At 36.9% G+C, this 17,918-nt stretch overlaps 2 protein-coding genes across 5 annotated transcripts in view; both read left to right on the top strand.

Moving 5' to 3' along the window:
- Positions 1 to 17,918, top strand: part of Cmpy (crimpy) — a 553,068-nt gene that overhangs the window by 511,796 nt on the left and 23,354 nt on the right. For all 4 annotated transcript variants that reach the window (XM_076779491.1, XM_076779489.1, XM_076779488.1 and 1 more), the window contains one exon: positions 17,532 to 17,711. In XM_076779491.1, coding sequence (XP_076635606.1) covers positions 17,532 to 17,711 — 180 coding nt within the window. The remainder of the gene's footprint in view (positions 1 to 17,531; positions 17,712 to 17,918) is intronic.
- LOC143348938 (uncharacterized) lies at positions 2,410 to 3,635 on the top strand. Its single transcript, XM_076779707.1, has one exon. The coding sequence runs from the start codon at positions 2,500 to 2,502 to the stop codon at positions 3,421 to 3,423; it is 924 nt and encodes a 307-aa protein (XP_076635822.1). The 5' UTR covers positions 2,410 to 2,499; the 3' UTR covers positions 3,424 to 3,635.

Genomic DNA, 17,918 nt, shown 5'->3' with positions numbered 1-17,918 from the left:
GTTTGCAAATTGAAAAATGAAAATTCAAAAAAAAAGGCTAAAACTTTTGCAAATTAAAAATTTAACTTTTGAAAATTAGAAAAAAAGATTGAAATTGAAAATTAAGTTGCAATATGTGTAGTAAATATAAGTAAAATTGAAAAATTAAAAAAAGAAGACTAAAATTTTTGCAAATTGAAAAATTAAAATTCGAAAATTAAAACAAGAATTTGAAATTGAAAATTACGTTTCAATATGTATAGTATGTATAAGTAAAATTGAAAAATAAAAAAAAAGGAGACTAAAACTTTTGCAAATGAAAAAATGAAAATTTTGAAAATTAAAAAAAAAGATTGAAATTGAAAATTAATTTGTAATACGTGTAGTAAATATAAGTAAAATTAAAAAATGAAAAAAAAAGACTAAAACGTTTGCAAATTGAAAAATTAAAATTTGAAAATTAAAACAAGAATTTGAAATTGAAAATTAAGTTGCAATATGTGGAGTATGTATAAGTAAAATTTTGAAAATTACAAAAAGAGGCTAAAACTTTTGCAAATTAAAAACTTATCTTTTGAAAATTAAAGAAAAAGATTGAAATTGAAAATTAATTTGTAATACGTATAGTAAATATAAGTAAAATTGAAAAATTTAAGAAAAAAGGCTAAAACTTTTGCAAATTGAAAATTTAACTTTTGAAAATTAGAAAAAAAGATTGAAATTGAAAATTAAGTTGCAATTTGTGTAGTAAATATAAGTAAAATTGAAAAATTAAAAAAAAAGACTAAAACTTTTGCAAATTAAACAATTAAAATTTTGAAAATTCAAAAAAAAAGGCTAAAACTTTTGCAAATTAAAAACATAACTTTTGAAAATTAGGACAAAAGATTGAAATTGAAAATTAATTTGTAATACGTGTAGTAAGTGTAAGTAAAATTAAAAAATTAAAAAAAGGAGACTAAAATTTTTGCAAATTGAAAAATTAAAATTCGAAAATTAAAACAAGAATTTGAAATTGAAAATTACGTTTCAATATGTATAGTATGTATAAGTAAAATTGAAAAATAAAAAAAAAGGAGACTAAAACTTTTGCAAATGAAAATATTACAATTTTGAAAATTAAAAAAAAAGATTGAAATTGAAAATTAATTTATAATACATGTAGTAAATATAAGTAAAATTAAAAAATGAAAAAAAAGACTAAAACGTTTGCAAATTGAAAAATTAAAATTTGAAAATTAAAACAAGAATTTGAAAGTGAAAATTACGTTGCAATATGTGGTGTATGTATAAGTAAAATTTTGAAAATTACAAAAAGAGGCTAAAACTTTTGCAAATTAAAAATTTATCTTTTGAAAATTAAAGAAAAAGATTGAAATTGAAAATTAATTTGTAATACGTGTACTAAGTATAACTAAAATTAAAAAATGAAAAAAAAAAGACTAAAACTTTTGCAAATGAAAAAATTAAAATTTTGAAAATTGAAAAAAGAGGACTAAAACTTTTGCATAGACTTAATAAATACTGTAAGTTAGATCTTTACGATTATTTTGCAATAATCCTATAATGCTAGAATTTGAAAATTAAAAAAAAAAGATTACAAGTATTTTGCAAAACGTTGAAAATTTTGGCACTGAAATTCAGAAGGCAAAATGAAATTTGTGTTTATTAAATTTATTTTTTAGCTTCATATTTTATTTTTATTTTTATTTTTGAATTTAATACCGCGTTGTGATTGTTGATTTTGTGGGGTATTATTATAAATTAAAAGGCTTAAAATCGTGAATATTGTACGTTGATTTTAAGTACTGTAAAATATATTTGTAAATATGATGAGTGCAATGCGTTTTGGCTAAGTTTTCGCGTCAGAAATGGCACATGAAAGATGACAGGGTAGTTTTGACGCACATGACAGGAAAAGGGTTAAAGCCTATAATCCTCATTCCGAGCTTTAAGTGACAAAGGGTGGCCTCCGGCCGCGTACACTGGGATTATCGATCGACCCTTCCTAGACTGGTAATCGAGCTTCCAGGTAATTGGTTTAACCCTTCTGATACGGGACCGCGTTCGATTTCGATGAAACGAGGGCGAAATAAAAAGCCAGTCGACGCATCACGAATGCACGCGATCTACTATCGTGTCCCAGAAAATATTGCGCATTTCACAACCTTAATTTATTCACAACATACCTCCGACATACCATAATTTCAACCTGACATATAGGATCTTCTGTCATCGTTACGAATTCCAAAATAATATGGTTTTTACGAATTATGCAAATCCAAAGTCGATGTTGCAATAATAGAGTGGTGTAACGATTATTGGACAGAAATTTTGTACACGCTAAAACAGATTTAATTGAACAATCACTGGAAAGTCTAAAGTTATTTTTGCAACGTGTTGTAAAATAATTTATTTTTGTTACATTCAATGAGTGATAATGTTTGATTGTGTAAAATCTGCAGTTGTAGTTTCTTATATATTATGTGTTTGTACTAAAGGGTTTAATACCGTTAATAGATGGATAACAACAGCAACAACGACAAAATCAATAACAGCAACAGCAACAACAACAATAACAACATCATCAACCAGAAGAGCAACAACAACAACACTGACAACAGCAACAACAACAACAGTAATAACAACGACAACAGCAAGAACAACACCACTAACAATAAGAAGAACAACAACACCACCAATAACAAAAAGAACAACAACACCGCCAATAACAAGAAGAACAACAAAACCACCAACAACAACCGCAGAAACAACACCAACAACATCAAGAACAACACCAACAAAAAGAGCAACAACAACAAGAACAACAACAGCAAGAACAACACCAACAACAACACCAACAACAATACTAAGAACAGTACCACCAACAACAAGAGCAACAACAGCAAGAACAACAGCAAGAACAACATCAAGAACAACATCAAGAACACCAACAACAACAACAACACCAAGAACAATATCACAAACAACAAGGGCAACAACAGCAAGAACAACACCAACAACAACACCAACAACAACACCAACAACAATACTAAGAACAACACCACCAGTAACAAGAGCAACAACAGCAAGAACAACACCACCAACAACAGCAAAAACAACACCACCGCCAACGACAGCAAGAACAACACCAACAACAACACCAATAACAACACCACCATCAAAAAGAGCAACGACAAGAACCACAACAAGAACAACACCAACAACAACACCAACAAGAACAATAAGAACAACAACAAGCACAATAATAATAACAATAACAATAATAATAATAATGATAGACTTCCTTTTTTGAAACGCAAGGTATATTTTCATGTTTCGATAGAAACAGAAATTTCCCAGAAATTAATATATTCGTTTGACGAGGGATGCAAGATAGCAATTAAAAAATTAATGTCTGTACAGTTTCTATTGGAAACATGATCGCGCTTCAGAAAATCTCGTTAAGAATTCCAAGAGAACAATCATCCCTCTGGTATATTAATTGATTCGTTTCATGGTTCGGGAGTTCGAACGAAAAGGTTGCAAAAATAGAAATTTCGTTCGATCGCTCGCAGGGCTGACTCAGCGAACCCATAGTCGCGATTTTGACCGAGTTTTGAGGCAGAACTTGAATTATCCGAACGGAGCATTTCTCTGTAGAATATCGCTTCGTTTTTGCACCTTTCTTCAGCAACTTTGGAATCCTTGGAAGAAGAATGTATATCAACTGGCGGTTGAAAACAGTTGAAACTTAAAATAAGATAAAATTAACATTTTTATTTATTATTCTGTTGAAATTTTAGTGGACTTTATAAATCAGTGCTTAGAGCTTAGTAACATTATAATTTAGTTTTTCTATTTATTGTTTAACTATTTCATTTCACCAGCAGCCAAATATGAATTAAATTATAAGGCTTTCTACTATAAATATCAATAATTCTGACTGTGTAGAAATTTATACAAATTAAAATTTAATAAATAGACGTACCTATTTCCTTTTTATGCCAAACGAGTAATATAAATTTTTAATAAGAGCATGAGACAACGTTCTTTGAGAATCTGGGAATTTGTGACGCCATTTTGGTCCATTTAAAGTAGAAATTGTCGACCAGCAGGTGTCTAAATTTTTCGACGAAATTGAAAAATTTCGAATCATTTCGAAAAAATTATTTTTAGTTGAGGGTGTCAATTAAAATCATTTTTGGTGGTTACACATACCCCCAAAATCCTACGCAGTTTCGAGAAAAAAATTCGAATAGGTGGACAAATTTTTCGACGAAATTAAAAAATTTCGAATCATTTCGAAAAAATTATTTTTGGTTGAGGAGGTCAATTAGAATCATTGTTGGTGATTACATATACCCTCGAAATCCTACGCAGTTTCGAGAAAAAAATTCGAATAGGTGGATAAATTTTTCGATGAAATTAAAAAATTTCGAATCATTTCGAAAAAATTATTTTTAGTTGAGGGTCTCAATTAGAATCACTTTTTGTGGTTACACATACCCTCGAAATCCTACGCAGTTTCGAGAAAAAAATTCGAATAGGGGGACAAATTTTTCGATGAAATTAAAAAATTTCGAATCATTTCGAAAAAATTATTTTTGGTTGAGGAGGTCAATTAGAATGATTTTTGGTGGTTACATATATCCTCGAATTCCTACGCAGTTTCGAGAAAAAAATTCGATTAAGAGAAAAAATTTTTCGATGAAATTAAAAAATTTCGAATCATTTCGAAAAAATTATTTTTGGTTGTGGGTGTCAATTAGAATCATTTTTGATGGTTACATATACCCTTAAATTCCTATGCACTTTCGAGAAAAAAATTCTTTACCGAGAATACAATGTCTAACCATATATTGATTCACTCCCCTAAAATTTCATGCGTATACAGGGTGTTTATACCTGGGAAAAATTTTAATGGGAGGTTCTAGAGCCCAAAATAAGACGAAAATCAAGAATACCAATTCGTTGATTGAGGCTTCGTTAAAAAGTTATTAGCATTTGTGCCTGTAGATAGGCAACCTGCGTGCGCCAGCGTCTCACAAGCACAACTTCAAACGTCCATAACTCTTTAACGAAGCCTCAATCAACAAATTGTTATTCTTGATTTTCGTCTCATTTTGGTCCCTAGAATCTGCCATTAAAATTTTTCCCAAATACGAACACCCTGTACGTTTTTATCTGTCAAATGAAGTAACGTTCTAAAGCTAAATTGGGCCCTGTTTCATTTCGAGGACGATTCAAAATACCCAGAAAGCAAAAGAGTTTGAAATACGTAATAGTTTCTGGGACACCGTAATATTTAGTCGCGAAAAGGAATCTGGACGACCGCTGAGAGCCCCGAGGACACGGGTCAGGGGTTTCCAGCAGCGTTCGCGAAACCCACTCGGGCCGCAAATGGGTCGCGGCGTGCACCGACGCTCCGCGCTTTGCGAAACTCCGCTGTCGCGCAAATTACCCATTAATGGAGCCACGGGAACGGTATTTAAATTATTCCTCTACTCTTTCGCTGGCAGCGTTTTTCCGGCGACTTTGTCGGGCACAGCCGCGCTTTAACATCGCCGATTCACCTGTCGAGTCCGACTTTATTTTCGTTTCCGACTCGTTTCCCTTTACGCGCCGCGGAAAGCCGGTTTCTGTCCGCTCCCCCCGCCTCGACGTTTTTCCGCTCCTGGAAGCGCACGTAGAAAAGTTAAGTGCATTTGTTTACGTTAACACTAGGTTAACGCGTCGATTCGACGGGTTTCGGATTTCAAACGTTAGAGAACTCGTAAATATTGTTTGAGAGACAAAAATTTCGATTTTAGGCAATTGTAGACTACACAAAATTTGTCTTGATACAATGATCCCTCGTTAGTATTCACAGCTCGCGAACGTTGACGAGGGAGTTAATAGGAAATTGTTTTTTTCTTTGTTAACTTCACGTTGTAAAGTAAAATGGTAGGAACTATTCAACGTCTGTTCATTCTCTAGAAATATTTCAAATGTTAACGCGTTCACTGTCCATGACCCATATATGGGTCATATCACCATATTTTTGGATACGTTGCTAAGAAACTGGACAGTGAACGTGTTAAAGAATTCTTGTTGAAAGAAAAATTCAATGTTTGTTTACTCCACAGATTTCAAACGTTAAAGAATTGGTAAATATTGTTTAAGAGACAAAAATTTTGATTTTAGACAATTCTAAACTACACAAAATTTGTCTTAATACGTTACCGAGGGAGATACTAAGAAATTGTACTTTTCCCTGTTAACTTCACGTTGTAAAGTGAAATGGAGGGAACTATTTCAACGTCTGTTTATTTTATAGAAACATTTAAAATGTTAACAGGCTCACTGTCCATGACCCGTATGCGGGTCATATCACCATGCTTTTGGATACGCCGCTAAGAAACTGGACAGTGAACGTGTTTAAGAATTCTTGTTGAAAGAAAAATTCAATGTTTGTTTACTCCACGGATTTCAAACGTTAAAGAACTAGTAAATATTGTTTGAGAGACAAAAATTTTGATTTTAGATAATTCTAAACTACAGAAAATTTGTCTTAATATGTTACCGAGGGAGATACTAAGAAATTGTACTTTTCTCTGTTAACTTCACGTTGTAAAGGGAAATGGAGGGAACTATTCAACGTCTGTTTATTCTATAGAAACATTTCAAGTGTTAACAGGCTCACTGTCCATGACCCGTATACGAGTCATAGCACCATGCTTTTGGATACGTTGCTAAGAAACTGGACAGTGAACGTGATTAAGAATTCTTGTTGAAAGAAAAATTCAATGTTTGTTTACTCCACGAATTTCAAACGTTAGAGCACTAGTAAATATTGTTTGAGAGACAAAAATTTTGATTTTAGACAATTCTAAACTACAGAAAATTTGTCTTAATACGTTACTGAGGGGGATACTAGGAAATTGTTCCTTTCTCTGTTAAATTCACGTTGCAGAGTGAAATGGAGGGATGTATTTCAACGTCTGTTTATTTTATAGAAACATTTCAAATGTTAACCGGTTCACTGCCCATGACCCATATATGGGTCATATCACCATGCTTTTGGATACGCCGCTAAGAAACTGGACAGTGAACGCGTTAAAGAATTCGTAAATATTATTTTTTAACACTTCTTGTTGAAAGAAACATCGCGTTTTCATTGCACTCCAGTGATTTGAGTTTCATTTATGAATAAAATTTAAATTATAGGTATTTATACATTTGTTTGGAAAAGGGAATATTTTTTTATTTTTTGAAGTCACGTACACAACTTGAAATTTATGTTAATATAGTGGTCCCTCAATAAAGTTCGCTGGCTTGCGAATGTTATCTAGGCTGGTACTAGGAAATTGATTTTTCTTTGTTAAATTCACGTTGCAGAGTGAAATAGAGTGAAATAGAGGATGCAACGTCTGTTTAGTTTATAGAAACATTTCAAATGTTAACGCGTTCACTGTCCATGACCCGTATGCGGGTCATAGCACCATGCTTTTGGATACGTTGCTAAGAAACTGGACAGTGAACGTGTTAAAGAATTCTTGTTGAAAGAAAAATTCAATGTTTGTTTACTCCACGAATTTCAAACGTTAGAGAACTAGTAAATATTGTTTGAGAGACAAAAATTTTGATTTTAGACAATTCTAAACTACACAGAATATGTCTTAATACGTTACTGAGGGGGATACTAGGAAATTGTTCCTTTCTCTGTTAAATTCACGTTGCAGAGTGAAATGGAGGGATCTATTTCAACGTCTGTTTATTCTCTAGAAATATTTCAAATGTTAACGCGTTCACTGCCCATGACCCATATATGGGTCATATCACCATGCTTTTGGATACGTCGCTAAGAAACTGGACAGTGAACGTGTTGAAGAGCTCGTAAACTTTTATTTGTTCCTTTCATTTCGACGGGCCTAGAAATATTTCAAGCATCTTGAAGTTTACGAATATATTTTAGTTTTCATTAAAATTACAATTTAAACAGCAAATTATCACTACTTGTTACTCACTACGAATATACCCGTCATAACACAAAATTTTACACTTTTCTTCGCAACGAATATGCTCGTCAGAAACAGTTAACTGGTTAAAGTGTACCAGTGGAACGAAGTCACAAAAACATAAACAGCGTGTTACTTCCATCACCGTGTTTGAATCTTAAATAATTTGCCAAAAGAAAAGAAACCTGAAGCCTCTCAAGCTGATTGAGAAATCGCCACACACATCTGCACAAACACACACTAAGTCTCCATAAACATCGATCAAGTTCGAAAACAGATCCTTTCGAACCGTATCAGTGGGACTAAGTCACAGAAATCTAAACAGCGTATTGTTTCCATCAAAAAGACAGAAAAAAAATTAGATGAGACCTCTCAAGCTGATTGAGAGATCACCGCACACTTCGAGCCAACGCTGACGCAAGTCGACGGGTGACCATGTGTCGGCGTGTGTCTTTGAAAGACACCGCCCGCAGGCAGCCTGGGGATGCCCAGGAGTCTCTCGATCCCCGTTTAATTGGTTTATCGAACATCAAACTATCCGTTGCAGTGCGGCCGCAGATGTTTGCCCATATGCCGAGCGATACGCGGCCGCCAAGGTTTGATGTCCTCGACGCGGAGACAGAGGCGACACGTTTTACCGGTTGCCCCCGGTATGCTACGGTTCGATGGGTCGAGAATTCGGTGGCGAGGCTTGTGTGCCTAGCACCCGGGACCATTAGCTTTGACGTCAATGGCGGAGTACGGAGAGATTAGCGACGGTGGCAGGCGCAGACAGACGTGGGGGGGAAACCTTTACCGGGGAGACTGTGCCCCTAGGTAAATTAGGTTCTCGACGTATACGCAAAGAGGGTCTACGTTAACGCGCTAACGTCGTCGAGTGGTGGTGGGGGAGGAGGAGGAGTTGTAAAACAGAGTCAACCTTCCCAGACAATCAGAGTGCCGGCTCCAGAACCTGACGGATTCGTCCTTTTAACGGAGATGAGTGACTCGAATCAACGTCAGGGATCTCTGCGTGTTTGTAATAGGGATCTAGGTGCTAGGAAATTGTTCTTTTCTCTATTAAATTCACGTTGCAGAGGGAACTATTTAACATCTCTTTATTCTAACGTATTCACTGTCCGTGACCCGTATGCGGGTCATAGCACCATGCTTTCGGATACGCCGCTAAGAGACTGGACAGTGAACGTGTTAAAGAATTCGTAAATATTATTTTTTAACACTTCTTGTTGAAAGAGAAATTCAATGTTTGTTTGCTCCACGGATTTCAAACGTTAAAGAAGTCGTAAATATTGTTTAAGAGACGAAAATTTTGATTTTAGACAATTCCAAACTACACAAAATTTGTGTTAATACGTTACCGAGGGAGATACTAGGAAATTGTTGTTTTCTCTGTTAAATTCACGTTGCAGAGTGAAATGGAGGGATGTATTTAACGTCTGTTCATTCTTTAGAAATACTTCAAATGTTAACGCGTTCACTGTCCATGATCCGTATGCGGGTCATAGCACCATGCTTTTGAATACACCGCTAAGAAACTGGACAGTGAACGCGTTGAAGAATTCGTAAATATTATTTCATATAACTTCTTGTTGAAAGAGAAATTCAATGTTTACTCCACGGATTTCAAACGTTAAAGAACTGATAAATATTGTTTAAGAGACGAAAATTTTGATTTTAGACAATTCTAAACTACACAAAATTTGTGTTAATACGTTACCTAGGGAGATACTAGGAAATTGTTCTTTTCTCTGTTAAATTCACGTTGCAGAGTGAAATGGAGGGATGTATTCAACGTCTGTTCATTCTCTAGAAGTACTTCAAATGTTAACGCGTTCACTGTCCATGACTCGTATGCGGGTCATAGCACCATGCTTTTGGATACACCGCTAAGAAACTGGACAGTGAACGTGTTAAAGAATTCGTAAATATTATTTTTTAACACTTCTTGTTGAAAGAGAAATTCAATGTTTACTCCACGGATTTCAAACGTTAAAGAACTGGTAAATATTGTTTAAGAGACGAAAATTTTGATTTTAGACAATTCCAAATTAAACAAGTGTTAATACGTTACCGCGGGAGATACTAGAAAATTGTTCTTTTCTCTGTTAAATTCACGTTGCAGAGTGAAATGGAGGAATGTATTCAACGTCTGTTCATTCTTTAGAAATACTTCAAATGTTAACGCGTTCACTGTCCATGACTCGTATGCGGGTCACAGCACCATGCTTTCGGATACGCCGCTAAGAAACTGGACAGTGAACGTGTTGAAGAATTCGTAAATATTATTTTTTAACACTTCTTGTTGAAAGAGAAATTCAATGTTTGCTCCACGGATTTCAAACGTTAAAGAACTGGTAAATATTGTTTAAGAGACGAAAATTTTGATTTTAGACAATTCTAAACTACACAAAATTTGTGTTAATACGTTACCGATGGAGATACTTGGAAATTGTGCTTTTTTCTGTTAAATTCACGTTGCAGAGTGAAATGGAGGGATCTATTCAACGTCTGTTCATTCTTTAGAAATACTTCAAATGTTAACACGTTCACTGTCCATGATCCGTATGCGGGTCATAGCACCATGCTTTTGGATACGTCGCTAAGAAACTGGACAGTGAACGCGTTGAAGAATTCGTAAATATTATTTCATATAACTTCCTGTTGAAAGAGAAATTCAATGTTTACTCCACGGATTTCAAACGTTAAAGAACTGATAAATATTGTTTAAGAGACGAAAATTTTGATTTTAGACAATTCTAAACTACACAAAATTTGTGTTAATACGTTACCGAGGGAGATACTAGGAAATTGTTCTTTTCTCTGTGAAATTCACGTTGCGGAGTAAAATGGAGGGATCTATTCAACGTCTGTTCATTCTCTAGAAGTACTTCAAATGTTAACGCGTTCACTGTCCATGACTCGTATGCGGGTCATAGCACCCTGCTTTTGGATACGTCGCTAAGAAACTGGACAGTGAACGTGTTAAAGAATTCGTAAATATTATTTTTTAACACTTCTTGTTGAAAGAGAAATTCAATGTTTGCTCCACGGATTTCAAACGTTAAAGAACTGATAAATATTGTTTAAGAGACGAAAATTTTGATTTTAGACAAATCTAAACTACACAAAATTTGTGTTAATACATTACCGATGGAGATACTTGGAAATTGTGCTTTTCTCTGTTAAATTCACGTTGCAGAGTGAAATGGAGAGATATATTCAACGTCTGTTCATTCTCTAGAAGTACTTCAAATGTTAACGCGTTCACTGTCCATGACTCGTATGCGGGTCATAGCACCATGCTTTTGGATACGTCGCTAAGATACTGGACAGTGAACGTGTTGAAGAATTCGTAAATAATATTTCTTAACACTTCTTGCTGAAAGAAAAATCGCGTTTCATAACAACAATTGTATATAAGTATTTTCCAATGGAGAATCCAAGACGATTCTAGCAGAATAGTTCAGATTCGACGACTCGAGTGGTCAGCTGAGACTCGTGAATTAGGAGTGCAATTAGGTACCGGAAACGTGAAAATCCATAGGATGAACATTGTTACGCCTGGATGTATGGAGAATTGAACCGAGAAGGGTATCGGATTCGGCAAACGACCGGTGGGGAAGCGGATGCTGGGACGACCGTTTCACGAGAAATTGTATTAGCCTTGTCCTGGACAGCGGTAACCCTTGCATACCGAATGAACTTATTGTTGCCCCTGTTGCAAGTAGAATGCGCCATTGCATGCGGTAACGTGGTTCTGAAACCGATCCCCTGTCCCTTTCCCTTTCCCTTTCCCTTTTCCCCCAATGGAATTATTATCGATGTTTCCATGCGTGATATCAACTTCGAAATTTCTCCAAAGTCTCATTGTTCCTATCTTTCCAGAATTTCCAGTCTGATGGAATCCCTCTCTTCATCGTAACACACCCTCGTATTGTGTGTATAAAGGGTATTCGACAACATAGGAAAAAAATTTAATGACAGATTCTGGAGACCAAAATAAGACGAAAATGAAGAATAACAATTTGTTGATCGAGGCTTCGTTAAAAAGTTATTAACGTTCAAAGTTCATACGTAGCTGATCGGAGCTCCCCGTTCCACAGGCGGAACTTTAAACGTTAATAACTTTTTAACGAAGCCTCGATTAACAAATTGTTGTTCTTCATTTTCGTCTTATTTTGGTCTCCAGAATCTACTACTAAAATTTTTCCCAGGGGTGGTCGAACACCCTGTATTTACGATCGATGGCCTTGAAATAAATTCTGCCATCCGTTCGGTACCCAGAGCTCTTTGTCACAGACTTTTATACGCGAACGTTTGTCCGACGATAGACGAAAATGGGGAAACACGAACGCGCGCGAGCGGACAAAATGAAAGCTGAAAATTAATCTTTGACCCCGGCGCGTCGTTTTTTTTTTTAAACTACGAGCGCGACGTCGATGATAAAACACGCGACGAGGAAACTAAAGATAAAAATTCCCCGGGATGCAAGAGCGAGGTTGATGTTTACAATAATGTCCCCCGGTGACAAATTTCATCCCTTGCATTGTTGCAAACTTACGAGGAACGTCGTTTAATATATATGGGGAGAAATAAATAATGATTTTTGGGACTGTTTTTGCAGATTTGAATCGTGGAATATGAATGGATTTTCGATTCGAAAATTTTCAGACCTTTTGGATGATTCAAATCTTTTTAAAGGTCTTTGATTTTTCTGTAAAATTTCGCAGGATGCGACTCGGTGATACGACTGAGAAGGAGGTCGTCTGCCAGGCGATCGTTTGACTGACGACGCGGGGGAAAAACAGTCGTCTTTACCTTTTTCCTTTTCGCTACTCTCCTCCGCAAAGGGATCGATCTTATCGGAAACTATAGTCTTCCGGGTAGAACCGACGCAAAATATTGGATGGCGTCTCGCCCAAGGAAAATAACGCATCTGCTTCGATATAGAACCAAAGTATCTCTTAATACTGACATCCCCCGACCCATTTCAAACAATTCTATCCAGCGTGGAGTGGCTTACATTTGTCTCTATAAAGATAAAAATCGAGTACTTACGAGGAAAATTTGAAATTTATTTTCACCGAGAAATCATTACTGAGTCATTAATGATAATTATTAACTTTTAGTTAGCATTAATAATTTTTAAATTCAACCAGTGTATTGTTAATTTCACAACTGTGAATTATAATCGATCCAAAGACACTTGAACAATGGTAGGGATGATTCAGTGTCTTCAATCCGGGGCTGGAATTTTGTCTTTAAGCGAGGGATTACTGATGGACCTTACTCATGTAAAAGTTATCGCGTATTTATGGAGAAAAATCGGAAGAATTTATTTTTACCATGAAATCATAGCCCACCACGTTAATAATAATTATAAATTTGTAGTTAACATTAATAATTTTTAAATTCAGCCAGTGTATTGTTAATTTCACAACTGTGAATTATAATCGATCCAAAGACACTTGAACAATGGTAGGGATGATTCAGTGTCTTCAATCTGGGGCTGGAATGTTGTCTTTAAGCGAGGGATTATTGATGCATTTTACTGTTGCAAAAGACATAGTGTATTTACGAGGAAAATTCGTGTTGTAATTAGATTTTCACCAAGAAAACCTTGCCATATCCATTAATAACAATTATAAACTTTTAGATAACATTAATAATATAGAAATTTGACAAATATATTCTAAATTCCATAGCTCTGGACCACTATAATCGGTCCAAATTACCAAAAATATGGTGGGATTGACTCTGTATCATCAATACGGTGCTAAAATTTTGTCTTTAAGCGAGGGAATAATGATGAATTTTACTAACATTAACAATTTTGAAATTTGACCAGTGTACTCTAAATTCCACAACTTTTGACCACTATAATCGATCAAAAAACACCAAAACAGTGGTGTGGGTGATTCAGTATCATCAATACGGTGCTGAAATTCTGTCTTTAAGCGAGGGATTACTGATTTTAGTCATATACAAAGAAAATTCGTCTTGAAATTTATTTCCACCAAGAAAACCTTGCCCTATCCATTAGTAACAATTGTAAACATTTAGTTAACATTAATAATATAGAAGTTTGACCAATATATTCTAAATTCCATAGTTCTGGACCACTTTCGGACCACAATCGGTCCAAAAACACCAAAAAAATGGTGGGAGTGACTCAATATCATCAATACAGTGCCAGAATTCTGTCTTTAAGCGAGGGATTACTGTCGTACTCGCTGAGTCGAACCCCGTCGCGCCCGCCATTAGTAGTAATCTTTGGATAGCGTGAAAGCTAGCTAGCTCCAGTTTCAAAGCCCCGTGCCAAACAAACGGCGCTTTTGTCGCTCGCGCGGCAAGTCGTCTCGCAATAACGTCGCATTTTAATAACCGAGTCGCAAGGAGCTCCCAGCGACGCGTCGACCTATGCAAATTTTCCGTCCGGGACGATAAAAGCGCGGCCTGTTCTTTGACTCTCTGCTCTCTAGACCTTTTGAAAGCAAAAAAAAAAATACCCAACGCGTGACTCTGGACGCGTAACCGAATCGTCGCGCGGGAATGCGTTCGTCTCCAGCCCCGTCACGCTTTATGTGTCTCATACGTATTCCACGTCGCGTCCCCGTCGCGTTTTCATCGAGTTTCCGCCCCGAAGAAGTTACCACGCTTTGACGCTGGTCGCGTGCACGTTCCGCGCGTTTCGCGCCCGGAATTATATTTCCCTATTTATTGTTTCGACGCTGGTCGCGTCCGTGTTCGTATCGGGCGACGAGTAACCGTGACAAAATTCAGCCGACAAAAGATCGACGTTGCAAGGGTGAATTCGACAGCCGTGAAAAATCGAAGCTCGCAGTTTTAAACCGTGGACCGACGCTATTTTTACGGGGAAACGTGGAGGGAGGGGACGGTGAATTAGTTCAGAGATGCGAAAAGTGTATTAGAGTCGAGCGAGAGTATATTGAAAAATAACAGAAACGCGTTTCGCGAGCTTTTCGAACCTTCGGGGAAAGAGACTGTTGCGGAATGTTTTGTGGTATTAATATCTTTTAACGGAATGTTCCAATCAACGTTAAGCTAACCATACTGGAGAGGAAAAATATATATCGAAATAAAAACAAATAATATGAGAGAATTTTTTTTTTTTAATATTTGTAATGTATTGTAATTGAAGAAGGTATATGGTGGGATTTACCAGTGTTCAATATCGAGATGATGCTCGCGAATTACCATGATTACCTGGGCACGTCGATTCTTTTAAATTCGGTCAAAATTCGGAATACGAAACTTGGGATTTGGTGAATCGATATTTGGGAATTAATTCAAATCTTGCATTAATTTATTTGACACGTTCAAAGCTGTTTTTACCCGACTTGTCGTTCAGGCCACGATGTTTTCAGCGAATTAAATAAATGTGTGTACCATATATGGTGCACGCGGGCTGAAGATAGAGTTCAACGTGTACCACATATGGTACACGCATATTGAAGATCGAATTCAACGTGTACCACATATGGTACACGCGGACTGACGATCGAGTGCAATGTGTACCACATATGGTACACGCAGTCACATTTATTTAGGCCACGATGTTTTCAACGAATTATATAAATGAGTGTACCATATATGGCACACGCGGACTGGAGATCGAGTTCAATGTGTACCACATATGGTACACGCGGGCTGAAGCTCAAGTTCCACATGTACCACATATGGTTCACGCGGACTGAAGATCGAGTTCGATGTGTACCACATATGGTACACGCAGTCACATTTATTTAGGCCACGATGTTTTCAGCGAATTATATGAATGAGTGTACCATATATGGCACACGCGGACTGAAGATCGAGTTCAATGTGTACCACATATGGTACACGCGGACTGAAGCTCAAGTTCCACATGTACCACATATGGTACACGCGGACTGAAGATCGAGTTCGATGTGTACCACATATGGTACACGCAGTCACATTTATTTAGGCCACTATGTTTTCAGCGAATTATATAAATTGTGTGTACCATATATGGTACACGCGGACTGAAGATCGAGTTCAACGTGTACCATATATGGTATACGCGGCACGGGAATGCGTTAAGTGGGTCCTCTAGTGTTTTTTTAAGGCTTTCTTCAAGAGTTTTTTGTGAATAACAACTTTTGCTTTTTGAGTATCGAAATAAAAAAAGTAATATAACAGAATTTTTTTTTAATATCTGTAATGTATTGTTCTAATTGAAAAAAGTATACGCTGAATTTACCAGCGTCCAATGTCGAGATGATGCTCGCGAATTACCATGATTACCTTGGATACGTCGTTCTTTTTTTTTTTTGTTTGAAACAGGGGAGTCTCAAAAGTTGCACGTCGACCGACGAAACACATCCTGTCGCGGAGAATATTCGCGTAACATCAAATTGCAGTCTAGCGTTTAGTTTTTGCATTTTTGCATTTTTGCGCCGCATTCCATCTTTCATGTACACCTCCCGACAACACGCTGTTCTCGCATACCTTACGAAGTTTTTTCGAACTTTCCTGTCGCTCACGCGCGCAATTTTTCTCCTCTGATGTGACGTATCTTCCGCGGAGGGCGAATAATGTAATATTTCCGCGACGAGGAACATTTTCCACCGAACGTCCGAGATTGCGTTAAACGAATCAATCTCGCGAGGGAAAACAGTGCATTTATGGGGAGGATTGTAGAAAAACATTTTTGCCCATCTCTGGAAGAATATTTTGAGAATCCCTGTGTAAAATTATTTAAATGACCACCTCAGAGTCGGGATTTTAATTCGATTGAAAATTTACGGCGTACATTGGATGCTAATTTTTCATTGGAAATGCGAAAAAACGGGATAAATGTTTTTAATAATATTGGTTTCCCATTTTGGGATTTGAAACTATAGGCAAAGATTATATTCAAAACTTAGTAAATAGTACCATCACAAAATTTAAAGTAATTAGGGCAAAAGGAGGTGATGCATTAATTTTTCTATATCACTTTTGTCCCTCTACAATTGAAGTTACATTTTCCATTCAACAAAATCTACTGTGAGTTCGCGAGAAGGAAAGTGAAAGGGCTGGTGAAAGGAATGCGAGTCTGATTGGTTCCCCACTCTAGAGTTCGGCACGCCTACTGTCCTATCACGCGTCCCTATTGGCCGACACAACGATGCGTCATACAACGAGAGTGGGGGATGGGCGGTGCAAGCATAGCACCGCCCCCTGTACCACCTTGCTTGACAACTTCTCGCGTTCACGCTATACCAACTCGTCTGAGTCTAACTAACCATAGAGAGACGATTTGTAACTTAACTAAGGATTCCAATAAAAGCTATCGAGTCATATTGAACCACACTGGCGTAGCCTTAAGCTTACAATCTTAACCATAAAAAGTGTATGAAGATCCCACAACTATCTGACTGCTAAGAAACCTAAAATCGAGCTTTAATCTTTCTAACTAAGAATTAGGGGAATCGAACAACCTGTGCCCCTCCCCCTCGCTCTGTTCTATCCATAGATGACGCAACGGACGATCCAATTAAACTTTTCCGATCTTTCTGTCCGCAGGAGACGCGAGTGGCGCCGAGTGTCCCGAGGACAGCGTCCGGGGCGAGAACGGCGGTTGCAAATGCGCGACCGGATGTCCTCCAGCGGTCTGCCCGGAGGGTCAACGCCCCGTTCAAGTGAAGGCTGCGGACCCCCAGACTCCCGGTAGCTGTTGCGCCCGCTACGATTGCGTCCCCTCAGGTAAGCAACCATCGTGTCCAACCGTGTCATAGTCCGGGCCACGATATAGCGAGCTGGTAAAATCGAATAGTCGTCAAAATAAAGATGTTTCAGCTACCGGAACAAGCGAATTGAATAGATAAGAACCTTAGAGCATAGTCAGGCCCATATGAAGAAGTGTTTTATCTTTAGAAAGCCATTTTTCGAGGTACTGTTAGAGGTAAAGGT

Source organism: Colletes latitarsis, chromosome 12 (assembly GCF_051014445.1).
Source record: "Colletes latitarsis isolate SP2378_abdomen chromosome 12, iyColLati1, whole genome shotgun sequence".
In the NCBI taxonomy this organism is placed as follows: domain Eukaryota; kingdom Metazoa; phylum Arthropoda; class Insecta; order Hymenoptera; family Colletidae; genus Colletes; species Colletes latitarsis.
This window is presented reverse-complemented; position numbering and strand designations above follow the sequence as displayed.